The 27781-nt window shown below is 34.0% G+C and overlaps 1 protein-coding gene and 1 long non-coding RNA gene across 2 annotated transcripts in view; one reads left to right on the top strand and one right to left on the bottom strand.

Moving 5' to 3' along the window:
* The window catches only part of LOC150096223 (seizure protein 6 homolog), a 93379-nt gene extending 74482 nt beyond the window's left edge, over positions 1 to 18897 (bottom strand). The window contains exons 1-2 of the mRNA XM_090409105.1: positions 18794 to 18897; positions 341 to 1965 (exon numbers count right to left, since the gene is read on the bottom strand). Coding sequence (XP_090265231.1) covers positions 341 to 1822 — 1482 coding nt within the window. The 5' untranslated portion in view covers positions 1823 to 1965; positions 18794 to 18897. The remainder of the gene's footprint in view (positions 1 to 340; positions 1966 to 18793) is intronic.
* Positions 1 to 27329, top strand: part of LOC150096222 (uncharacterized) — a 160012-nt gene extending 132683 nt beyond the window's left edge. Inside the window, exons 2-3 of the long non-coding RNA XR_016549927.1 lie at positions 207 to 259; positions 27243 to 27329. This is a non-coding gene — a long non-coding RNA (uncharacterized LOC150096222). The remainder of the gene's footprint in view (positions 1 to 206; positions 260 to 27242) is intronic.
* Positions 27330 to 27781: the final 452 nt, after the last annotated feature.

The following is a 27781-nucleotide window of genomic DNA, read 5'->3' as shown; positions in this document are numbered from 1 at the left end:
AATATTGTACATCTACATATTCTCCCATTTTTGAATTACATTGCATTACATGAAGTTTCTTTATTTATGCTGGAGAATGTCTAGGGTAAAAAATAAAATTCTGTATATCATTTAGATATCAGCATTGATTGTACTTGATTGAAATATTTTTATTGGCACAGCTGACTAATCAATGTTATTTTTTGTTTGTTTTAATTTTTTTGCAGGTACACTTACACAAAATTTATCCTGAATAAAATAGAAGTCAATAAGCACCCAGGTAATAAATACTGTTAAACAAGCATATGCAGTTGTCATTTATAGAAATATATCAAAGCTATAAAATTTACAATAAACTTACCCCATCTTCTTTATTTATTCTCTTTTTCTTTTTATCTTTAGAACTTGTAATAACTTCTTCACTGGGAATTTCAGGAACAGATTCTGAAGATGATTCCATTTTTGGCACAATAAATTTCTCATGATTATCTTCAGGAGACTTGGGCATCTTTGGAGAATCTTTGGTTTTCTTTTTACCTTGACTTGGTGGTTTGGATGGAGTGGGAGCATATGTAATTTCGGTAATATTTCCTGATACAGTATCAGAATCATTGGAAGCTGCTAGAAAGGGTTCTGTATGTACTACTGTTATCAGTTCACATCTAGGTTTAGGATTACTCCACCATCCACTAGGCAGACATTCTGCATGAGGCTCTCCCACTAAAATATAACCAGCTAGGCATCGATAAGCAACAATTGAACCTAGCTCTAAACTATATGCAACTAATTCACCATTTAGTGGTGGACCTGGATCTGGACAGGAACTTGGGATGGTTGAGTATTCCAAATAAAATCCTGCCTCTTCTTTACTTTTATTTTCTTTATGTACTTCAAACTGTACAATTAGTGTATTAGAAAGAGTGGTAAAATTCAATATCTCACCATTCCATGATTCACTAATATTAAACATGAGATTACTGGCATCTCCATCAAATAACGACAATTTGGCTGATGCTTTTTTGCTTAATTTGCCTTCTCGTTTAGGCAATTTCAGGAATGTTACACTTACCCTTATCTGTCTGGAAAGATCAGCAGCAATTTCCCAATGACAAGATGATGATGACTGCACAACATACGTTGGATATCCTGGACTGGCTATAGCTCCATTACCAGCTTTCCTTTTGTTTAACCCTTTACTGCAGTCTTTTATTACACATCGAGGAGGTTTATTACTCCAGTCTGGCACTGGTGTGTTATCTGGTATGATACATTCTGATAATGAGCTGCCAATAAGGTCATATGGAGGGTTACAATGATAAATTATTTCCTGTCCTAATTTTCTGTCTTTTTCAATTATATACCCGTTTTCAGGGACTTTTGGCCTGTCACAATGATAGGGATCAAAAGCCTTAAAGCGCACTTGAAATGACCCAATTCCTTCAGGTGAAAATGCAGAGTCAGTATATGTCACATTCCTTAACAATGAATATGCACTGGGAGTAACTGATGATGTAAATATAACCTTCACAACTTTTCCTCCCATCATCTCCCTCAGGCACTTAACACAGTTACGAGGTATGTCAAAGTATTGATTATCAACAAACAAATGTAGTGACGAGTTCCTTAATTCTGATGGTGGAAGGTGGACGTTATCAACTTTAATCAAAAGCTTCAGACCAGGTGGAGCAGTGTAAATCCATGAACAGTTTAAATCTTCTATAGTTTCACCTGAAAAATCTGGTAATCTCACCATCCCTGTCTCAACCCCTTCTTGTATATCTCCACAGTTCTCACCCCTAATTTGAGAGAATAGTAACAGTAAAATTACAGAGACACACAGCATGCTGGATGAGATGAGATGATAAATTACAGATTTATTATATCAAAAAACATTTTATACGCTGTCATTCCTGAGTATCTTTGATGAAACTTCATGATTGGCAAAAATGGTTACATTCACTGGAAACCCAGTATATGTACAACTGGCTGTAAAAAAATGAAATAACAAATAAATAAAATGCTAATTTATTTATTTTGCTCAGTTACTTAAAAAGTAAAAAATTATATTCACAGTATGTCAAATAGCAACTGCATGAGTTTCAAAGAATAAATAAAAGAATTAGATCTTAAATACTCTATAAGATAAGAGCAGTAATAAAGATGTGAAATACAAGCTAATATTACTGTCATACCTTCAAGGACTCATGGAAGGAGGGTATTCTACTTAAATACTTGCAATGGATCTACAAAAGGACAAATTCCCTATCTGAAATATATATTCAGCCAGGTGAGAGTGTGTTAGAGCAGGTAAATTAGAGTTGCTAGGTTGGAAGGTTAGCCTCGTGTGAATATAGTGGTGGGGAGGGGAGAGCAGATGTATAGCAAAGAGCCACGTGGAGTAATAATATAGGAATATTGATAATGCACATTCATCTCTCTCTATATATATATACAAATGCCAGAAATATCAGGATTAAAAGGAATGAGTCTGTGGCACTGATAGCATTCTTGTATAAAGATGATATCAGTGAAAAGTAAAATAGAAGAAAGAAGTGAAATAAAATAAGAACAGTTTAGAGTAAGACATTTGAGTTCCACATAAGTTGATCTTTTAAATTGCAATGTATGAGTTTAGATATCAGGTTAGTAGATTGGGTTGGAATTGGCAGTCCGACATATTAAAGAGTTATATATGAGAGGAGAAACATCACAAGAAAGGCCAACATTCCAGAGCAGTAATACTGTCTTAGTTACTTATCTCTGAAACCCTTCCAAAAATTTTCAGTTACTCTGTAAATTAATTAAACAATCACAGTAGTGCCACAGTAACATGCAATATTTATTTTACAAATATTTCATCTTATGTATCAGATTCTGATGATGTCTTATGATATGCAAGATGAAATAGTTGTAAAATAAATATGCATCTTACTGTGGTACACATGTGAACATTTAATTATGGACACTCCACAAGTCCTACTATACAAGAAAATACTCTAATAATTTACAGAGTATTAATTTATAGAGTATTAGCCAAACTCTACACACAACAGTTCAGATATAGTCTGAGCAAACATTAGACATAGAATATAACCTACTTGTCTATTTATCAATGTCCCCTTTGCTGCAAGTCTTTCTATGCTAGTACTTATCCCTGAATTTAGCCAAGTTGTATAGGCAGGAATAGAAATGCATGAATACAGAATGTTCCAGAGTGACAGGAAGGAGCAAAAAAGAGTTCTGAATACTATTAATGATCACAGAAATGTGGCCACTAAGGATGGAGACAGAAAACAGCAGCACAAATAATAGCTCTGAAGTTATGATGTTCATAACTCCATCACTGTGCTGTTTTCATTCTATTAAACCTGAGGATGAGTATTCACATCAGCTTGTAACAAGATCACACCTAAGCTCTTTACCACTCTCCAAAATTTAGCATTAACAGCAAACAACAGAGTATCACCTATCAAAATTTGAATTATAACATTGATATATTACACTCTCCACCCAACAGACTATGGGTTCTAATCCCACCATTACCTAAAGACAAAACATTAATGTTTAGTCTTTAGGTAGTAGATTAATTTCAATGCCAGTGCAAAATCCACCATCCTGCTTACTAAGACCTGCAACTCAGTATTTGGTTTCTAGGCAGAGTTTCCAAATGATCTAACTCTTAACTCTCTCATGACGTATTATGTCGCAGGCTAACAGCCTTTTGCAGGTGAGATTCGCATTAAAAAACTATCAGAACATAATCTTGTACTACAGTGCACATCACCTTCAGTCAACATTTCCAATACTTTAATGTTGCAGTGCTCCTGAAATAACACTGGTCTATAATTTGCTACTTCTCTCTTGAATCATTTTTCATATAATTTGAACTATCGTATCTCCTCGTTCTAATTTCTTGGAAGTTTTCCTGTGCTGAGACAAATTCTTGTGTTTCCTCATAACATATACCAATATCCCATCTAATCCCTTTACTATTCACACTGAGATTTCATAATATCCCAAACACATCCAATTCATCTACCCTGTTCTCATAATGTTTGCAGTCATTGCATATCTCCATCTAGATGATACACCCTCATAAAGTGAACTCAGTAAATTCAATTATTTCTGCTTCTATAACTTCCCTATCCTATTCCCTATTACTTGCTGCATATCAAGAATTCTTTGGTATTTCATTTGATTTGACTAAGCTAGTTTCCTATGATCTGATGGTCATCTGTTTAACCTCCTGTCTCTTTATTAACGTATACAATTTTTCACTGTATTAAATATTTCTTAACAAGCTCCCACCCACTACTCATCTCTCCCTCTTCAAGTTCATCCATCTGTTATTGGCTCCTGCTACTTCCTAAATCTATTATAATCACCTCATTATTCTACATGAATTCCTCTTTCCTTGAGATTGCTGTATGCTTACCTTCTTTCTCAAATTAAGACCAAATGATCTCTCACTGGTGCAAGAATGACATCAATCAAGATCAAATCCAAAACTTCAGATTTTCATTCTCCCTCCAGTATGATAATTATGATGGACATGATAATTTTTCCTCAAGAATTCAAAGCTGCTGACATTACTGGAAACTTCGATTATGGTAATGTTACCATAGTCAATATCCTCATAATGATCATCTGCATTGCATTTGCTGAGTTATTTTGCCTAAGCATTTCCTATCCATCCTCTCAGTCTCTACTCCCAACAAACACAACTCATCTGCTATCATTACATAACACTTCAGTTCATTTCTTGTATTCTCATGTAGAGAATTTTAATAAGAGTTTTTAGTGTAATGAGAGAAGATAGTACTAAAAATTTCACTAGGGTGCAAAAGGGATAGAAATGGCTATGGGTGGAGCGAGAGAGAGAGAGTACCAGATGATGCCTGAATGCAAACAAGGCAGATTTATAAATAAATAAAAAAGTAAATCAAAGTAAAAAGGAACCATTTATTACAATTAGCATTCTATAATTCATCATCATCAAATTCCTGCCATGTACCCTCAAGGGGGTGTACAGGATATGATAGTACTACATGAAAAATTTACATCATTACTAACTTCCTATCTACAATTTTCCTCCAAATTAGTCTGTTACTTGTCAAGAATCCGACATTATCAGATCTTATATTTCTATCATCTAAGGAACTTTGTACAGTATCAATCCACCTATATCTTGGTCTTCCTCTGGGTCGTTTTCCTGCCAACCTGGCAGAGAACACTTGTTTTGCTAATCTTTCCTCACCCATTCTGTTTAAGTGACCATACCACCTTAGATTAGCTCTGCTAACACATTCCTGGATGCTGACAAAGTCGTATTCTTTCCTAATATCCTCATTTTTAATATGTTATTGCCATTGATGCCATCTGTTCATGCCTTTAATCTTTCTCAGGACTCTCATATATGCAGTCTCTAGTCTTTGGTCAAGTGTTTTACTTCTGATCCAGCCTTCAGATCCATAAGTTAAAATTGGTTTGAACACTGTCTTGTATACAGCTAATTTAGTGTTCCAACTAATTTCTCTTTTATTCCATATGAATTTATTCAATTGACTTCCTACCATACCCGCTTTGTTGATTCTATTGTCGATTTCCATATTTAATTTACCATCTTCACTAAAAAACTTGCCTAAGCAGCTGAAATGTTTTACTTGTCCCACAGGTTCTCCGTTCACAACGCAGTTCACATTTTCAACGATTCTGCCTATTTTCATTGTCTTTTTATTGCTGACCTTCATACCATATCTATTACAACAGTTATTCAATTTAGTCAACGAATCTTGCAGACTTGAAGCAGATTTATTTAGAAGTATAACATCGTCCACATAAAGCAAAGCGCTGACATTAACATCTCCAATTTTGATATCATGTTTAATACCACTTTCCTTCATAATGTGATCCATACAGATCATGAATAACAGAGGGGATAATGTACATCCTTGTCTCACACCAGATTTAACATTAAACCATCTTCCTGTACTTCCTTCAATTCTAACTGCTGACTTACAACTCAAATAAAGACTAAGTATTGCTTGATATAATGCCCCTTTGACACCATATAACTGTAGCATATTGAATAGCTTCTCTCTTGGTACCTTGTCATATGCCTTTTCCAGATCTACAAAACTTAAATATAGATCTCTGTTATATTCCCATGCTTTCTCAACTATTTGTCGTAAAGTGAAGATCTGATCCTGACAGCATCTATTTGACAGAATCCAGCTTGTTCTTCACCAAGCTTTTCTTCCAGAATTCTTCTCAACCGTTTCTCAAGTACACTTGCATAAATCTTGCCAGGAACACTCAGTAGGGAAATACCTCTTTGTAATTCTCACATTGTTTTATTTCCCTTTTTATATATGGGTACTATGAGAGCTCTACTCCAATCATTGGGAATTCGTCCCTCTGTCCAGGCTTTCTGAACTATGCAGTGCAGCCACTATAAGACTTTTATACCACCATACTTCAGCATTTCTGGTCGAATATCATCTACTCCTGCTGCCTTTCCACAAGCCTTTGATGACTTTTTCTACTTCAAGTATGGATATGTATTCCTGACTGTATGCCTGTTGAGTGTTTTTTACCTCTGTGCTGTCTCTGCTTGTTTCATTTAGCAATTTTTCAAAGTAATTAATCCATACTTCAAGGATATCTTTTTCTCCTGTTTTCATGTCACCTTTATCATCTCTAACTCCTTTTACAGCACTCTTTCCTCCATTTCTAAGCTTCAACAATCTCCAGAATATCTTATGATATTTATTTTCTATGTTCTTGTCAAAGTCCTCCCATGACTATGGCTACTCCTTCTTTTCCTTGATTGTCATTTCCTGAATATAACATTTTGTATTTATTGCTCAGAAAGATCTCACCAGTTTTTGTCTTTTTTTGTTTCAGTCACCCCTATTATGTCGATTTGGTACTTATCTAATTCCTCAGCTAGCTCCATTTCTTTGCCATTCAGACTTCTTATGTTGATAGTACCAATCTTTAACTCTGGTGATGTTGAGTTGGGGTGTGTTTTCAGATTTGCTCCAGTAGCTGACTTTTTGCTGTTCACCCTGGTTCCCTGGCAAAAACAACGGGGCCTTGTTTAACTGGGTGACCCCACCAGCTGGCATGAAATTTTGTCATGTTGTACCACATTTTGTATTTTGGTTTAAGCCAATAAGAATACAATTTGGTTGACTAAATCCCAAATTGCCAGCCCATCCTCGTTCGTTCAGTATCCAGGTAGATACCTAACAGGGTGCACCATGAGAAAGTGAGGATTGGACATTAGGTCAGAAGTCCTGGTCGGTTCTCCGCATTCCTTTAAAGGCTATGTGGAGGTCTCCTCTCAGTTATATAGCTTTGACCCTTAAGCACCCCTTCTATAATTCTTTTAATCTAAATCTGTTAAAAAAAATAAAAAAAACTCCTATAGTCACCACCCCTTTCCAATTTTTCTACCTCCCTGTTTATTCTCATTATTGTTCTTTGGAATAACAGAGGTGGATTAATTGGAGGTTCTTATGATATTGCAAAATCTCAATTTAAATAAATATGGCTGCGGATTATATGGAATATCAGCGTGCATTTTACAAGAATGTGCAAGATAACATTCAATTAACAGCTCTGGTATAGTACCAAAGGAGTGGAAAGAGGGCAAAATAATTCATTTCCATAAGGGAGGTTCTAAGATTGCAGTAGCAAATTATAGACCAATCAATACATGAGGAGTGGTGGTAAAAGTACTGGAGAAATTGGTCAAAAAGAGAATTCAAGAATGGGTGGATAAGAATATGATATTCTATGAGGGGCAACATGGCTTTGTGAAGGGTTGGTCATGCCTTAATAATTTACTAACTCTTTATAATAGTGACAGCTGAGCTGGATAAAGGAAATGGCTACATGATGATCCTGCTGGATTTTACAAAGGCAGTTGACAGAATACCACATGGAACTCTGAAAATTAAAACAAATGGGGATGGATATGACAGTTATGTGGATAAGAGAGTGGCTGATGGACAGATATCAAAAAGTAGTATATGAACAGAATTCAGATGAAAACAGATGACTAATAACACGTAATATGAGACATTTATGCCTCGAATATTTTACGGCTGGTCAATGTTTCAGTCATTTTTCACTGAAGTTCAGCAACTAATTATTCTCCATTTCAAGCACTCTACTAGTGACTTTCGAGTGATATTTGTCCTGGTTTAAAATGGTCTTATTACGTGAAAACAGTTATACAGCTTATTGTGTCATAACCTAATACTACTTGTATTAATTAATTAATTTCGACTACCATCTAACCAATTTTACAGCCAACAATTAATATTTGATTATATTGCATCAGTCATATGATCACCAACACCTGATATTATATATGAAAAACAACTATTTAATTTTTTTTTTTTTTTCAGTGGAATCAAATCCTGATGATAATGTCACCATCTTCTTCTCCCCCCCCCCAAAAAAAAAAAAATTACACAAAAATTGTTGAATTTTACAGTGGTATGCTTTTTTTCCTTTATTTACTTGAGTGTATGAACATTTCCTTTTATTTATTTTTTCAATAATTACCACAAAACCATGACTGCACCTGCCTATGTACATATATCATGTATATGTACAGTCTCACCTTGTCTTCCATATAATGTGTTAGTGTGATGGCCCATCACAGCCAATTAACTTGGTTTCATAAACCTATTCAATGCAATGATAGGGGTTCAGCTGGTATAGATGATACCATCTGGTTGAAAAAAAAAGCAGGATTTGAATCCTTTTAAGATGCAAGACAATCTTTATAAGGGCTTTTCAACTGAAGATGAATTATCCAGTCTCATACGAGGGGGGGGGGGTCAGTGCTAGGACCACTACTGTTTAATTTATTATTATTAGTGACACCTCCAAGGAGTCCGAAGACTCACTGCAGGAGGATACCTACTGTACAACTCTCCGTCTCCACCACTACCACTACACCAAACCTTACTACCAATCATCCACATCAATGCCATCTACCGCCCACCACCACAAATAGTATTTTTTGTTTGTAAATTGCGTGTGTTCTGAAGGGCTGATTTGTCTGTATGCAGGATGAAAACCCAAGTTTTCAAAAGAAAAACCCTGCTATCTCCATATGAGATCAGGTAACTCACCTTCAACTGAAAAAGTTCATATAAAGATTCTTCCTGTCACAATGAGAATCGAACTTAGGCTTTTTCCAATCGAAGGGTGCAACGTACCTTCCAATTGCACTACAGAGTCGCTTATTAATTTGTAAATAAATGATATAGGAAATAATTTGAAAGGAAATATTCAGTTGTTTTGCTGATGATGCAAAATTGGGCAGAGTAATAGTTAACCAAGACATTGTGGAGAGCTTGCAGGATGATTTAAATAGGCAGTCAATGGCAAAAGATAATGGGATCAGTTTAATATGGAGAAATGTAAAGTTATGCACTTTGGAATAAATTGATCATAAGCTGTGTACTACACTGATGAAACTGTACTCCACGAAATAGACGAAGCTAGGGATTTGTGGGTGGTAGTACACAGGAGAAGTATAGAGGGCATATTGCTAAGATTGTCAAGGTAGCTCATATGCTTACTTGGATATTAAAGAGCAGACTAACAAGTAGAGATAAAGAAGTTGTTATTGATAGGTTCACATCTGGATTACTGTGCTCAGGTCTAGTCTCCTGGGGATTCTTTGAGATGAAGTGGTGGAGAGGATTCAGAGGCAAGCACTCAAGATGGTGAGTGGTATGTGGAATGTGTCCTATGAGGAAGGGGGTGATAGAAACATTTAAGTTAAAGAGTTTTATAGGCTTGATGCAGGGGAAATGTTCCAGGCTAGAGGGGACAGAACATGAGGTCATCACTGGAAGTTGAGTAAAAGTGTGGTTAATAGAGGTGTGAGGACTATATTTTTCAGTAGGAGAGTTGTGAATGAATGGAATGGGTTACCAGTCAGTTGCAAGTGCTTTGTTGATGAGTTCAAGGTATAATAGATTGTGTGGATAGTTTGGGTCACCTGCAATGAGTCTTCGGACTTCATGGAGGAATAGAATCATAATATAGCTTCTTTCTTATATTTTCTTAATATTACAATCTGCAGACATTCAAATCTTATTCAAGAAAGTTTTTTCTTTGTCCCAAATCCCTTCTACAAATGTATAACTAATGTCTATTATAGGCTGAATAACTTATGTTGGGATACCATAAAAAATAAATATTATTTTATATAACTATCTTTAGAAGTTTTATGCCAAGAGCAAGCAAAAACAAGATATTCATCACAAGAGGTACACATTATCACACAAAACTCATCAAGCTGTGCTTTAAACTCATTCAATGTGTCCACATTCAATCACAACTGCAGACAATGCATTCCAATCACTAACTACTCTCCATGGAAAAAGCCTGCTCCTCACTCATTTGCTTTTTGTTACATCATTCTTATACAATTCCAGAGATGACTTCTTGTTCTATGAAAATTTCTTCCACATCAACCTGGTAATAACCCTTGATCAACTTGTATGCCCTCTACTCCTCCCAATCCAAAGATCAATTACCACCTCAGTTAATATTCTCTAGACTCTGTCTGATATATCCTCATTCCCACGAAAACCAGATAACCAAATCTGTGCACAATAATCCATACATGAGCTGATTAGCATATACAATGAAACCACCTCTTTATTTCTGCAAGTGAAGGTCCTTTGCATCATTGCCATAATCCAATGTGATAACTTCACAACTTGTATAATGTGACCCCTGAACTTCAGGCCCTTCCCACACAACTCCGTAGCGCAATTGGAAGAATGACGGTACATCGCGCCCTTCGATTGGAATAGGCCTAAGTTCGATTCTCGTCGCGACGGGAGGAATCTTTGTCTGGTCGATTTCAATCGAAGGTGAGTTAGCCGATCTCATACGGAGGTAGCAGGGTTTTTTCTCCCGGAAACTCGGGTTTTTCATCCCGCATACAGACAAATCGGCCCTTCAGAACACATGCAATTTACAGACAAAACATACTAGTTGTGGAGGTGGGCGGTAGATGGCGTTGATTCGTAGTAGTGGTTGAGACAGTTGTAGGTGTCCTCCCGCGATGAGTCTTCGGACTCCTTGGAGGTGTCAGGAATAATAATAACTCCTCCCAGATCTTTCACTCCTTCAACATTTTCCAAGTGTATATACTTTGCATCCTATCCAGGGGCGAATGCTGGTCTTGAAATTCACCCTTGCTCTTGTTATCATTCAGGGAGTGAGAGGTGTGATTGAAATCTGATTAGTGGAATAATCAAGTACTGGCCATTTAAAACTATATATTTAGAAATTTATGTACATTTAATCATACAAATACAACATTTATTTTACAAATGATATCCTATCTTTTTCAATTTAGCTACTTGAATACAAATTCTACCCTATGGTTCTTCTTTATGAACTGGTCAATAACATCATGGTTGTAACTTAATTTTCTCAAGCAACACGCACACTTGTAAAGACGGGCTGAAGCTCACTGGCTAGAGCTACTTTCACTGCATATAGCCTGTGTTTAAGATGACATGAAGGGAGCGGAAATGGCTATACGTGCGCATGAAATCACAGTGCTGTAGCTAGGACCTGGAAGCTCACACAACCGAGCAAGCCAAGGTTGCTTTGACTAGACAAGCAAGCATCGACCTTCAATACACAATGCAAAGCTCAATTATTGCCATGCAAGCTTAAGATGTCTTCTGTCTACAAAAATAAAAGCCTAAATGGAATGCTTATTTATAAGCATTCCATTTCATGCATTTATTAACAAATAAACATTATTTCTTTCTCAAGTAATGAGCTTGTGCAGCAAGCATGGAGAATTTGCCCCTGATCCCATCATTACTTACCAAATTTCAGAACCTTACGCTTTGGAATATTGAACTGAGTTAATTCACTTCCTCACTCATACAATCTACTCAAGTCCTCCTAAAAGGTCACAACATCTGCTTGACTCCTCACTGTTCTCCCCAATTTTGCATCATTCATCTGTAAACAGTTGCATATCTCTAGTTAAACCTGTAATAATATTGTTAATATACAAGTTGAACAATGATGGTTCCAAAACACACTGTGTTTTGGAGCCATCACTCTGTGGAAAACCACTAGTGACTTTCCTCTTTTGGAATAGCTATCTGACAGTCAGTCACCTATCCAACTCACCAGTCTGTTATCCAATCCCATCCATTTCAATTTACTTACCAGCCTGTTGTGTGACAATCCTTCAAAAGCCTTTGTAAAATCTAAGTACACCATCATATATATGCATCTCCCCTGCCAATGCATTCATCATCTTGTTAGTAAGAGGATTAGTGAAAAGATTATAGAGGGTAGGATTCAATTTGATTACAGAAACAGAGATTATATGGAATTTGAACCAGTACTTACTACTAGACCATGGAATCTAACTCATGTCAGATCTGATCTAGTTGTTGCTTTGCTTACCTCTCCTTAAATTAACTGAGCATCACTGCACTCAATATCCTTTCTGGTTATATACCATACTCAGCTCATTGAGATTATTATTTTTTCTCCCATTTCTGACTATTATGAAAAATTCTGCATTGTATCTAACCAATAAAATCCTTCTCTCTCCCCTGTTCTATCATATCTCTTACAAGTGAAGAAATTTTATCAGGGGAGATTATTTATTATGCAGAAATAAAGGAAAAATAAAAAGGCCATTTCTAGGAGATGCATAAGAGAGCAACGGAAAGCATGACTTGGAAGGGAGTAAGTGACCAGATGACCACTACAGAATGTGAGAAAAGAGGCAGTGAATGAGTTTCAAGTTCGGTAAGATGTATTTAATGACTTCTGATAAGAATAAACTTTGTAAATTATTAAAATAGAAGGTAATTTAGTATTCAGATCCCACAGCAATGAGGGACAAATAATATAGAAGTTATTTGCAAAAAGTATAGGATTATATATAACAGACAGAAGATTAAAAAATAAATAAATAACAACAAAAGAGCCAGATAGATTATGCATGTGAGAACAAAATCTGCGAGTTTCTATATAATTATAAAACACATATGCAGAATTTAATATGCTACTAAAAAGTATGAAATGCAGTAAAAAAAAAGTAAATAGGTTAATAAAAAGTTTAGAAAATAATAACAGTAATTAATTACAAGTATTTAGCATGTAATATCTTAAACAGATTGGTAGGAATTTGAAACACTTTACATTCTAAATAAATAGCAACAGAGAATATTAAAAAAATGGAAGAAAATAAAGGTTAGAAGATAAAAGGAAAGATGAACTTGAAGAGAAAATAAAGGAATGACACAGGGCCATTGCCAGATTAGATCATGCCCTGAGGCAAACAAATATTGCCCTGATGGATTATAAGACAAAAATATAAAGTCTACAATTGCAATTTTTTTTTATTAAAAGAGAAACATTAATGCAAAACAATTACATAATAATATTAATTATATGTTTGCCTATGGGGATATCGCACAATAAAACTTTTTATAAGATCATCTAAATTTAAATTATAAGTTATGTCTGCTTCTATCGATATAGTTGCTAGACCAAGCAATCTTTCTTGAGTCATCGCTGTTCGCGAATAATTTTCAATCAGTTTAAGCTTGGAAAGACTTCTTTCCGCACTTGCTATGCTAACAGGAGTTGTTAGCATAGCGACACCGCCTACCACAGCATGGCTGAACGAGCGCCCTTATTAAGCTGCGCTGTGAGGCAGGCTGCCTCTATGCTACACTCTGTCGACGGTACTAGAATGAGAATATGTAGACTAATCAAAATAGGACGATTAGTCTTCATCATATACAAATATGATAGATAAAGTGAGAGACAGATGGCAACATAAGGCAAGGAAACTGTTTTCCTAAAATTTGTGCCTTCCAGATGATTAAGTCTGTGAACAAATCTGGTCGCATGCATCCCTTGGTGATAAGGGGCAGAGTGGATCCAGAGGCAAGTGCCCAAGATTGTGACATTCTGAGGCAACTTCTGCTGAATCAATAGAGATGCCTGAGAAAATAAAGTATAATTTTCATTATAATAACTGAGCTGTATTAAATAAAATTTGGATTTTCAAAAAACATAATTATAGTAATCTAAAATTAACAGAAATTTAGTAATTAGTTATTATTATGTGACACTTCCAGGGAATCCAAGGACTCATCGAGGTGGGGATACCTGCTCTACAGCTCTGTCTCCACCACTCAATCCTCCTCCTCCACCAACTACACCAATGCCATCTACCACCCACCACCACCACTAATATTTCCACAGACAATCATAAACATCCAAGCCCATGGCAGGATTTGAACCCACAGCCTTTTGGCTGGAGAGTGGATACGCTAACCACTTGGTCAACACCAGGCCAGCTAGTTCGTAGAAACACTAGACAAAAGTAGAGAAATGAATGAGAAGAAGCAACAAGGGAAAAAAAAAAATGAATACCACATAAAAAATAAATCAAATACTTTTATGAAAGGATTCCAATGTAGTCAAAGGAATCAACATGAAATGTCTAACTAACTTCTACAATACCCATGGTACTCAGCATAGAGCATAAATTTCAAGTATCATCTCTGTGGCAATGCATTTTTCACTCATCACATTCCTTATACAACTACCAATAACTATCACAAATATATTTGTTGTTTTTATTCCTACTCCCTTTTCTACCTTTTGATAATCCACCATCTGATACTATATTATTTTTTTAAATAACAAAACCTGTGGTGCGTTCATAATTAGAAGAAACACACGTATAAACCACAGTGAAAATTATTTAATTGTAAATATTTCATCCTAAGTATCTTAAGACATCATCAGTACAGTATTTAAACAAAATTAGGAATAACATACAGTTAGGGCGCATGATTACAATAGAATCTCATGAAAACGTGCATAACGTGGGAAGTAAAAAAAAAAAAAAAAAAAAAACGTTAATTATTTAACACAATTTTGTATGATAATTTCCCATACTTTAGGAATAGTAAGAATGTCGTTGCAGTTTAGGTTTGGTCTGTGTAGTAGGGCTTCAGAACTTTCTTTGTATAAACGTTCATGTTTAAATAAAGATCTATGTAAAAGTTTAGCCTTTTCCCAATGGATCCTATGGTTTGGATTTTCAATTCCGTGTTGAGAGAGGCCAGATTTCTGCGGTTTAAGAAGACGAATGTGGTCTTGATGTTCCGAGATGCGTTTCTGAACAGACCTACCTCTCTGTCCAAAGTAAGATAATTTGCATGAGCATGGAATCTCATAAACGCCAGGCACCATCAAAGGTGAGAGTTTGTCCTTAGGAGAAGGTAACAAGTTGTAAATTTGGTTGATAGGTTTGTAAGTAGTGGCAAAATTGTATTTCTTCATAATTTTTGAAAGACGTTCTGAGATGCCTTTAATGATTTTTTTTTCCTACTTCCCACGTTATGCACGTTTTCATGAGATTCTATTGTAATCATGCGCCCTAACTGTATGTTATTCCTAATTTTGTTTAAATACTGTACTGATGATGTCCTAAGATACTTAGGATGAAATATTTACAATTAAATAATTTTCACTGTGGTTTATATGTGTGTTTCTTCTAATTATGATACTATATTAGTTCTGTTCAGATGATACTGTATAAAATAAACATTCAATAGCTGATCATTTTTGTAGCCTGTTACATGACTACCACTGCATTCAATAAAACTACTGGTATTGTGCAGCACATTATCAGTTTCTTAAAATCTCTTTGTAAAAGACTGCAAATTAGTAATAGTCAATAACATATAGGTATTACATTCAACAACTCCTTTAACAAGGAGTTTTTAAATTGCCAAGAATGAAGGATGAGACATTTATAATGCTTTACTTGGTCTGTTAGCATCACTAATTGGAGATCCATATGAGCTGAAATCTGAATTTTTTTTTACATGAATCCCATCCACAAAAAACTAAGCCTATAGTATATTACTATCATGGATGGGCTTAGGGTTAGATAATGTGAAAATTTTATTCTAAAATGCAGACCTGGCACTGTTTTTGTGCTGTGAGTGATTAACTGCATGTATAGTATAGTATCATCTGTTTGGTCATTCATTGGTTAAACTTAGAGCACAATTATAAATTCATTTGTTCAGTTCAACTACTTGAATAAGTAGTCACCTGATCTATACATCTCAAAGTAAATCGTATAAACTAAAATTATTGTCTATACTAAGCCTTAAATAGCAATTTTCCCACAAAAGGCAATGTAATGCATTAGTTTTTGAAATTTATCAGTTTAATTCTTTAAAATAAAGAAGTATGCATTCTGAAATGCAAAATCCTTTCAGGGCACACATCAATTTTCCCACAAAAGGCAATGTAATGCATTAGTTTTTGAAATTTATCAGTTTAATTCTTTAAAATAAAGAAGTATGCATTCTGAAATGCAAAATCCTTTCAGGGCACACATCACACAAATTAGAACCCATGTCACATACAATTTAGTACTAATAATCTTGTATGAACCAATAATCAAGCTATTATTATTTTCTTTCTTAATCATTGGTGTCCTGTCCTATCAATTTTTTGTGATAAAAGCAATCAAACATAACAACTATCAGATAAATTAATGTCTCATCAGTGACCTCCCATAATGAGTCTTATAATAGGGAGGTCCTTAACAATAAAACTATTTAGTATTCTCTAAAATGTATCAAGCTTTGTAACAAAGTATCTGTGATAGCTAGCAAGATTCCAAATATAGTTGCTTCCCAAGGATGGGATAATATAAACTGATCTGAAAAATGGACTTCTCCCAATATTCTTCTTATTGCCACTTTTCACCAAAATACACAATTGTTTTCATTTATATTCAGCTATTATAATTACATTATGGTTCTCTTTAGTTCATTTGCCATAATACAATATGCTTAAAATAAAAATTGAGAGAAAAATAATAAATATTAAAATGCAATATGTTTACCATTCTATTTTATAAAAATACCATCCTGTTAATTCTTGAATTAGTAAAGAAAAGCTTTATAAAACAGCCAGTTGGACAATCATTTATATTCTACAGATGGAAAATGAATATTCCTACCATGTAATTTTTTATGCTTTCCTGTATGCTGCCATAATCACTATTTTTTTATCATTATCTCTATACTTCAAAATAAATCAGTGCATTTTATTGCAATAGGTACAATGCCACACAATTAAGACATTTTGAAAGTTAATTACATGTCAATACAACGTTTAAGTCTGAACCAATACAAATAAATAACACAACCAATAAAACTTTGATGCTGATCTCAACAGTGCTGCTCTGCTAGTTTAAAAACAGAAGACTAATAAATCAATACATCAATACACTACAGTAAATATTCTTAAGAATATCATTTACTAGCTAACGGGTTACACCCTACTATTAAGAAAACCTTCAAGTTATTTGTTGATCACCTAGCATAGACTATTAAAAACTCACCAGATCAAATTTACCTTTGTTAAGATAACACCAACTGCCAGCCACCTGACCAAAGTGAACACAAAAGTAATAGTGCATATCAGTAACTAAATGTAAATGACATGCCTTAGTTACTGTGTAGTATACTGCATCAATGGTGAATACAAGGGGAAAAAATAATAATTCAGGTTTATTGGTCAGTTATCATGCGACACAATGCTCCTGTAATTCACTTTTCTATTCCAGTTTGACAGCAATAACAAAAATTCCATTTATAACACAAACTTGTAATATAGTTGCACAGCTCCAGAGAAAATTGTGATTTCTAATTCTGGATATATATATATATATATATATATATATATATATATTATATCAATAACAATTCACATATCTAACCTTAGTCCACCCACTATACTAATACAGCTTACAACCTTTCATTTGTGGAAATCGCATAAAGAATTGACAAGAAGTAAAACAAACAGTGATTTATGTTTTCATTCTTAAAGTGGCTGTATAATATATGACTACAGTATAGTCATATATTATAATAGGATCTCAACGTATTTATGTTATTTCAGTAAAATTATAGTTTATATTAAAAAAAAAGACCGTGGAAGTAAAATATGAGGAATTTAGACAGATTTTTTTATATTATTCTTAGGTAAAGGAACAACGGAATAATTTAATTACAATTAGCACATAAGAAAATGATGCCGTTCATCGAAACCATAAAGTTACCCGAAAACCGACGGCAAGTTATTTTTAAAATACCACTTTTAATATTTACTATCATGAGACCACACATCCCAGCTTTGTTGCAACTGTAGGAAAAATTGGTCTCTCTCTCTATCTATATATATATATATATATATATTGTGCTTATGTACGACAGTGAAGAATTAGAAACCGAAAGGGAAATTACGAAATAAAAATAAACTCGCCAGTATATTTTTCAGTTGTCACCTAAACTTTTTTTAACTTCCTTTTAAAGTTAAATAACCAAAACAAGACAGCCACTTTAAGAATGAAAACAAAAGTGGCTTAAACACGTTACATGCTTTAAAAATAGTGTTTAAATAATTAAATTAGAAATTGGTATTTGCTGATGCGAGTTAGGACTCGGGAAAAATAAACATTCTCTCTCCATCACATCAGTATGTATACAATCGCAATGTGATTATCGTTATCAGCTATCAAGATCGTATAACGATACTAAAAGCGAAGTGAGGTTTCGTTCATCCGAGGTCGGAGACTGCAGCACCATGTATACTCAAATGGTAATCTTAACAGCTGGAGAAAGTTTTAAATTATTATCCACATGTTAAAACATTCACACGAAAACATACTCACCGTTTAATTTTTTTCCTCCACATCATTTTCGATTCTGTTCTTCTACTCCTTTGACAGCACCGGCATACCCAGCGTGATTATGCGTGTGTGTGAGTGTGTTGTGTATCGTTCACAGTACTTTTATTTGGACTTGTGCCAGTTCTCTATGGCAGCTGCTTACTCACAGATGCCTGCTCACAAGCTACGCCTATAACCGCTGACGTCACGTAGATTGATGGGTATAATCCCAGCGAACAGTTTCGTACTCTCAACACCAAAAGCTACAAGTTTTGTTTTTCATTCTTGCATCATGAGTCACTTTTATTTACCTATTATTAATATGATAAAATCTTATAATTACTAAAAAACAAAGAGGAGATTCCAAATTGTGACGTCCTAATTTTGATGCAATAAGATTTTTTATAATATCTTTAGCGGATTAAATGCCTTTCATGAAATTTTTTTTTCTAGAAAAATGTTTTTTATGTCATGTACGTAAAACTACTAGATTTGTGTTAGCGGAAGTTTTTTTTTTTAATAAATTATTAAGACAAATATTATAAATTATATTTGCAAATTAGTTGTATGAGTTTATATTAGAGGTTTTCATACAGGAGAATCATTTTTATTCATTTTTAACGTGTGTGATATTTGTCATACATTTTTCAAAAAATTTCCTCAATGAGTCTTCGGACTCCATGGAAATGCCAGTATAATAATAGAGCTTATTAGATGTTGATAAAATAAAACTGTTCAACAGTAGCATCTATAGACATTTTATCCATGACTCATCAGAATTGTAAGCTTTTATATGGAATATTAATGTGTTGGTGAATGTAATTTAAATTGTTGTAGAATGCAACAATTTAAAATTACAAAATAAAACACTACTAGGACCATTACAGTTTTATTTTCTATAGTGAATATTAATACCTTTCGAGGGTACTTGTAGTAGTGTATTAATATGCTGACAATGAGATATCCTCCCCAGCAATGAAGAAGCTTGGCCTGATCCTCAAATTCAGGAATGATTTCTTTTCTTTCTTTTTTTTTTTAAATTTTATAATATATCGGTAATGTAAGGTGAAAAGGAGATTAATCTTAATTGTATGCATATATACAGATATAAAATTGCCCCCTTCAGTTGAGAAAACCGGTTCAAATTCTCATTCTCCTCCAGGTGGTCTCATATGAAGCTAACAGAGTTTTTCATTTCACAAAGCAGGCTGGAGTACATAGGCAATTGACAGACATAATAATAGCTTTATATAAACTGAAGCCTTTCAGGCTATATTCTAGTATAATACTTACTTCCTTGCCATTTTGCCTATTACGTTCGCCTGGACTAGTTTTTGTACGTTTCATTCGCGATTAAGTAGACTTCTTACGTTTACACACAATTTGTACCTTTTATTTTCTGTTTCTGTTTGGTATCGATATCATCTTCTGCCTAGTTAATTTTCATATCATAGAAAGTTTCTGTTTAATACGCAAATGATTACTTACAGGAGAGGGAAAGTGGTCGAGTCAGTGTACTTTTAGTTTGCGAAGTTAAGTTTTATTTAATAATTCGTATGCTAGCAATACACTAACTTATAATATGTGAAAGGAAATTTGTTTATTATTATTATTATTATTATTATTATTATTATTATTATTATTATAAAAACCTCCATGGAATCAAAGACTCATCATGGGAGGTCCGCATGTTCAATGTCTCTTCACTCATCACATTTGCGCAATATCCCATTGTGCAAAAGTGTAACTGTAGAGACTACGGAGAACGCTTACCTAAAATTCAATTATACTAATTATTCACAAAAAAATAAAAAATAAAAATAAAACACAACATTTTAGAAAGTATAGTAAAGTGGAGATTTATTTTATTCGTACATTATTATTGACAGTTCTACTGAAGCATATTGATGATATTTCAAATTACTGAATGTATGGGATCTATCATCATCATTTCTTGATATGTGAAGATATCTTAAGATAGTGCACCGATTTTGTGATGTTAGTAATGCATAATTAAGATTACATTATTACTAGCTTCCTATCAACAATTTTGTGATCTGTTCTTTTTATTGTAGTATCTTATATTATTGCAGTAGTATCATATACTGCTAGCCTACTCTTTTGATGATTTCTCTCTCTCTCTCTCTCTCTCTCTTCCATATAAATTTATCTAGCTTACTTAAAAAGAAGCTCCTAAATAAACAGAGTAAGCACTTTATATGTAAACGGTAAATCAAGTAATGAGGAAATAAGTAGAAGGTTAGCCGCAATTTAGAAGCGGCTACTTGGCTGACATTATTGTTTTATTTGCCGGCAAAGATATAAATTCATCTTTTGAAATTCCAGCAACAGCAGTTCTACTAATAAAAAATAATGCCACTTAACATGCGCTTGTAAATTCTAGCCAACTACCTGCGCAATACGTGACTGGTTTTTTTTTTTTTTTTCATATCAGATGGTTCATTTATTGATGCTTATTTGTTTTATTTTTTTTTAAGGTGATATAAAGTTGCCTTGAATGACTTTTCCAGGCGACCACTCTGCAAACTGTCCGAATGACAGCATCCAGTACAGTCCAAGGGATTTGCTTGATACCAACCAATCTGCACAAATCAGCATTGCTTCCATCTATCTGAGTGTTTTTTGTTCAGAAGATTGTTTATCAGTCATTTTAGAGCATGCTGGTTTAAGAGGTGTCGCACGAATGTTCCATCTTTCTCTCCTGCTGCAACCTCACCCAGAAAGCAACATGATCATATCTTCTGAAACTTTCGATTAACCTTTCTCTCTCTCTCTCTCAGTATTTTGCCTGTGTGGTACTTTGGAATATGGCTGCTAATTACAACCCCCTCATTCTCTTTGTAAACGTTGGTGTAGTGATGTTTCTCAACGCCAGCAAGTTCTTTGTGTCCAGATGCTTTCTAGTTGTTATTGTTAGAGCGAGTCAATCCATTGGGAAGGGTAGCAGCTTTTTATGAATAATTCACCTTTTTAAAGAAGACTTTCATATAAAAGATGTAAGCTTTTTGAGGAGTAATGTTTTTAGTGATCATTATTTTTTCCCCATGATTGTTATTATAATATGATTAAAAAAAGTTCTAATACATACAGAAATATAACTTTCAAAATAAAATTGATTCAAAACACTTTTTCAACAATTCTTTATTTAATAACAATTCTTTATTCAACGATTCAACAATTATTTATAAGTGCTTTTTAGCAGTCTATTTTGATGTCTACTTACTAAGGTTTCTTTGACACTATTTCGACCTTAGTATTTAGTCATGTGTTTGTGACGTGGCTCTAGTTATATATGCTGTCTTCGTTAATAGAACTAAAGAATGGTGAGACCAACAGGATGTAAAATAGAGAAGTAAAAATAAGATGACTAACCACCTTACCGGCCATGATGTGTTTATACGTCAATCAAAACGTACATACAGTGCGCACAATTATTGTGGTCGATGCTAAAAGATTGCTTTTGTTCGTTGTCCTACTTTTATTTACTTATTGATTTTGTGTGTGTGTGTGTGTGTGTGTGTGTGTGTGTGTGTGTGTGTGTGTGTGTGTGTGTGTGTGTGTGTGTGTGTGTGTGTGTGTGTGTGTGTGTGTGTGTGTGTGTGTGTGTGTGTGTGTGTGTGTGTGTGTGTGTGTGTGTGTGTGTGTGTGTGTGTGTGTGTGTGTGTGTGTGTGTGTGTGTGTGTGTGTGTGTGTGTGTGTGTGTGAGAGAGAGAGAGAGAGAACTGGATGGCGGTGTATTTCTCATAATCTGCTGTAGTATATTTTCCTCTGCCGCTCATTTTGTTTTCACGACGCTCATGGTTGGAAAGACCTGGATTCTTCTGGCCAGTTTTCCAACAAACGCAATTTATAAACATAATACCATAGGCTTCAAAACCTTCACCACTTCGGCCGGAAATCCGAAACAGCCGATCAACCAATCTTAATGTTTATATCTATGAATATAAATTCGTCAGTGGCGAATTCTCCATGCTTGCTGCGCAAGCTCATTAATTGAGAAAGAAGTAATATTTATTTGTTAATAAATGCATTCATTTATAAGCATTCCATTTAGGCTTTTATTTTTGTAGACAGAAGACGTCTTAAGCTTGCGCGGCAATAATTAAGCTTTGCGTTGTGTATCGAAGGCCGATGCTTGCTCGTCCACTCAAAGCTACCTTGGCTTGCTCGGTTGTAGGAGCTTCCAGGTCTTCGCTGCACCACTGTGATTTCATGCGCGCGCATAACCATTTCCGCTCCCGTCACGTCGTCTTAAATACAAGGCCATACGCAGTCAAAGTAGCTCTAGCCAGTGAGCTTCAGCCAGCCTTTACAAGTGTGCGTGTTGCATTGAAAAATTAAGTTACAACCAACTTTTTATGACCATGTTATTGACCAGTTTATGAAGAAGAACCGTAGGGTAGAATTTGTATTCAAGTAGCTAAATTGAAAAAGGTAGAATATCATTTGTAAAATAAATGTTGTATTTGTATGATTAAATGTACATACATTTCTAAATATATAGTTTTAAATGGTCAGTAATTCATTATTCCGCTAATCAGACTCCAGTCACACCTCTCATTCCTTGAATGATAACAAGAGCAAGAGTGAATTTCAAGACCAACATTCGCCCCTGAAATTCTTGCTTCTTTTTTAGACGCACTTCGAGAAAACATGCTGTTATTATGTTCATATAACGGTTCTCATGAGTAGGGAAAAAACCTATTGACTGTTTTTTTTTTACAACTAGAAAAAGGTCTAAATAGAAATATTTAGATCTTCTCTTTTATGAAAATTTTAGAAAATATTAGAAGTCATTGTCGTGGCTATTATGCTCTTTAATAGGAAAATCCTGGGTTTGATTCCTGTTGGTATGTATGAACAACCAACAGGAATAAGGTTTACTGAACATACATAAGGTTGACTGAAGGTATGTATAACGGCATTTCGAACTAAAAGTGGGTAAGTACAGTATATCATAAAAAGATGGCAGGATTTTACTCCCAATAGCTGGGTTTTTCTGTTTGCCCGCAAGCAGTCAAACCGACCCTCACATCTACAGACAATATATCAGCTAGGCTAGTGAGCGCGGATCGAATTAACATGTGTGCAAAAACTTATTAATATGCCCGCACAAATAAGAAGCAAAACACGTTTTAAGAATCTGTTCCATAGCAGACAGATTCTTAACAAAATAACGAAAAGCTTTTAGAATGATAATATTCAGTTATCATTAGATTTAGCCATGATGCTTGCACAATCGACCTGTCTTGACAGAACAAAGGTGAAACAGATTTGCTATTTTTTTTTTCTGTTACAGATATCCCAAACATAAAAATGAAGTAGTCAAGTAGCGAAAAATTATAAATTTAAAAGAAAAGTCTACATTCTTGTAGAAAGTTTATGAGTTGATATACAGTGACGCTTTCATAATTTAAATTGCTTAACCATTACAACAACATCCTTCAAATGATATTTATAAGCGGGTAAAAAATCTTCAATGAGATCAGAACGTTTGATATCATTTGGAACCCCTGCCACCTTCGTATGAAATCATCTAATTCACCTTCAGTTGAAAAGGCCCTTGTGAAATACACAGAATGCAGACCATTGCCTTTCTAACCGAAGAGCAAATACTGCGCTCTTGCAACTCTGTTCAGAACGTTAAGAATATATCTGTAGGATGTTTATATTTTTTATCTGACTCACAAGGTGGGAGTCGTATTTATTTACTCTGTGTATGTGAGTGGCTTCACCACTGCTTTTTTGATGTTGTTTATGAAAGCGTTGAATGATCAGATCCCTAGCGTTATACTTAAATCTATTTCACCAAGTGTTGGATTTTAACCATGTTCATCCAGATCACTTAATAAGAATCCACCTGTTGCAATCGCATTGAACCCGTTGAAGTGATTTCCTTCCGGTTGGACTTTCATTTAGAATCTGTGGGGGGATGCGATGCAAGATGTAGCTAATGGTGGCATTGAAGAATAAGCAGAAATGATCCTCCGCAGAAATTAAAAGAAATTGTCACACTTCGATGTTTTCGACTCACTTTCTCCCTTCATCTGACACTACTAAGGACATATATTTATGCTCCTGACTTTCGCATAAGAATATGTCTCATAGGTTACCATTCACACAGAGAGAACCAGTCTAATAAACATAAGCATCAACTTAAATACGTAATCAGCCTGTACTATGACCTAACATGATGTTTTGTCCGATGACCTTGAGAGAAATAAAATAAAAATAAAAAACTCTTTGAGAAAAACATCGTATATCCAATTCAACGATAGCGTGTGCGTGTTATTCAGATGTTCTTGCATAGTCTTATAAAAATGAGGTAAAGAAAAATTTCTACAGCTTAGTTTGGTAACGATGATGCCCTTTCTGAAAAAGCCTGGGCTCGAAGCCTGTCAAGGACACAAAGAACTTTTATTACAAGCTAGCCAAATATTTCTTCTCCTAGAAACTCGGGTTTTTATCTTAAGAGAGATAAACTAGCCAAATAATACGCAATTATATAACCAGAAATGTCATAGATTAATTGGGCTTCTGTGAAATAATTAGGCCTAACACTTTAAGGAAAAGAGATGAGAAGAGAAGCTTATGATAGTGAAATAAAATCATGGAACTGCTTATTAACTTGTTGAAGTAGTCATTCGATTAATGCGTACAGGAAAATGGTTCTTGCAATCCTAGAATATGACACAAAACGAGAATGGATTTCGTAATCTGTTTTGTAATTTTTTCTCTCTTCGGGTGATGCTATTTCAAGTACATCGTCTCAATAAGGAAATACCGTGAGTAGACATATGAATTAAAAATTATAATAACGGAATTAACTCAAATTAAAATATTATTTACGTGAGTATCACAGGCATCTTCAGTACATTTATAAAGATAATTAAACAATAACTTATAATTAAACAATAACAATTCCTTTTGGATTTGTCAGTTATTGTTTAATTATTTTTATAAATGTACTGAAGAAGTCTGTGATACTCAGGCGAAAATTATACTAATAAATCATATTTTACGTGAGTTAATTCCGGTATTATAATTTTTAATTCAAGTACATCGTCGTCAACGTATTATTAACAGTAATTAAATAACAGTATGAGCTTGACTAAGTTTCATAAATAATATATTTCGCATGCTGATGTTCCGTGAAAAGTAGTAAAAGTGGTTATACAATCTTTATAAAATTAATAAACTTTTTATTAATTTTAGTGAAGATTTAGCACTACTTTGTTTTTAATCAAAATCTGTTTATGGAGAGAGTCATTAATAAATACGCCAAAGAGTATAGATGGCGCAGTGGTGCTGATATGTTCTAACAATTGTTATAAATAAACACAACCTAAGGCTCTCCTTCAAACTAAATACTGTATATGTTTAAAGCAGGTGTGATAATTTTGGAAAATGTCGATCGCTATTTGATTATTATTATTATTTGCTACGGTTTCCTTTTAGTACCTACTTAATCCAAATAAACATGATGGATAAGGGAGAAATTGACTCTCATAAATTTTGTCGTCAGGAGTGAAATCAGATGATCTCCATTTTTCAATATTTTGCATTGAAGGATAAATTTTTGTTTCCGGAGAATAAAAGGCGTTAGAGGGTTTATTTATTTTACATAAAAATATAAATATAGTAAAGCTGTAATCATCCAAATCTTATTTGTATTTTTTAAAATGGTCATATGGGCGATATAATGTTGCGACATCTATGTACATTGTACATTTTATAAAAAAAAAAATAAAACTTAAAAAAATTTATAAAAGCGATTTATATGTTTTACGTTTAAGAGATTGGGGTTGGTAATTTCAAACTAAACACGAGTGGAAACGAGGGAAATATAAGGCGTTTACTAAAGGGGTAAAAAGAAAACATTTTTTTAAAAATCAGAAAAAAAAAAGTCTCTTCTCGAAAGTATAAATAAAATGGATGAAGCTGATAAGGTTAGTCATAGTAAAATACTTAGATTACACAGGGAAGTGGTGTTTCCAGAATAGTTGCATTTATCACTGTGAGGAAGATAAGAAAAGATGACTCAAGGAAAAATATACCCCGAACTGTTAAAAAAACTAGGATTTTATCTTCAGAAGTGGATTTTTTTCCCTTTTACACGTTCCTTGTCTTTAATGGGGAACTCTTCTATTAAATGATGGTATATTTTGAGGGGAATGATCTTCCATCTTTAATGGATGACAATGCACAATTAAATCACATTCTGTTTGCAGAATTCCTAATATAATATTCTGTAACATAAAATTTCAGGTTATCATTCAATAAAATACAAATTTCTGTAATAATTTTTTTCACGAAAATTGAAGTCTTTGAATAAAAACGTCGAGATTACATCTGAAATTTGACATTTTTAAATGTATATTTATACTATACATATTAGGAAAAAACTTAAGAAAGAATTTGTTTTTTGCAGATATGATGCCGATATTTATCTATCACAAGAGCATAAATCAATCAAAAATATTTTAGAAGCTCCATAATGAGCCTTTGGAAAAGTGGGACTTAGATGTTTAAACTTATTTTCTTAGGCTTAAGCCTAAGGGAATAAGTTTAAGATAGGATGACGAAAGTTCTTGTTTTTAAAGTATCAAATAAATTCATTTATAATATTTTTGTAATTGAATTGTGAGAGAACTTAATTAGTAAAATTAATATTTCAATAAAATACTTAAAACAGAAAAGAAAGAAAAATCAATCTCTGTTCAAACCATATAAGTTAGGCCAGAGTTTAATTGATTTAAAAGTGAAATAAGCAAGTTTATTTCCATTTTAAATATATTCAACAACTATATTGATGATGATTTAAAAATATTAAAAAATCTTTCAAGGTATTGCTGCTTTCTTGAATACACTGACTTGTATGGGCATGGTACTCTGTAGACAGCATTTTATATTTTATTATGTTGTATAGAAATTTGTGTTTACCATAATGATGATTGACGATTGTGATGT

The sequence above is a fragment of the Typopeltis vanoorti genome, chromosome 19 (genome assembly GCF_054136105.1).
Source record: "Typopeltis vanoorti isolate ZY-2024b chromosome 19, IOZ_Tvanoo_1.0, whole genome shotgun sequence".
NCBI lineage: Eukaryota > Metazoa > Arthropoda > Arachnida > Uropygi > Thelyphonidae > Typopeltis > Typopeltis vanoorti.
Note: the sequence above shows the minus strand (reverse complement) of the source record. Positions and strands in the feature narration are given on the sequence as shown.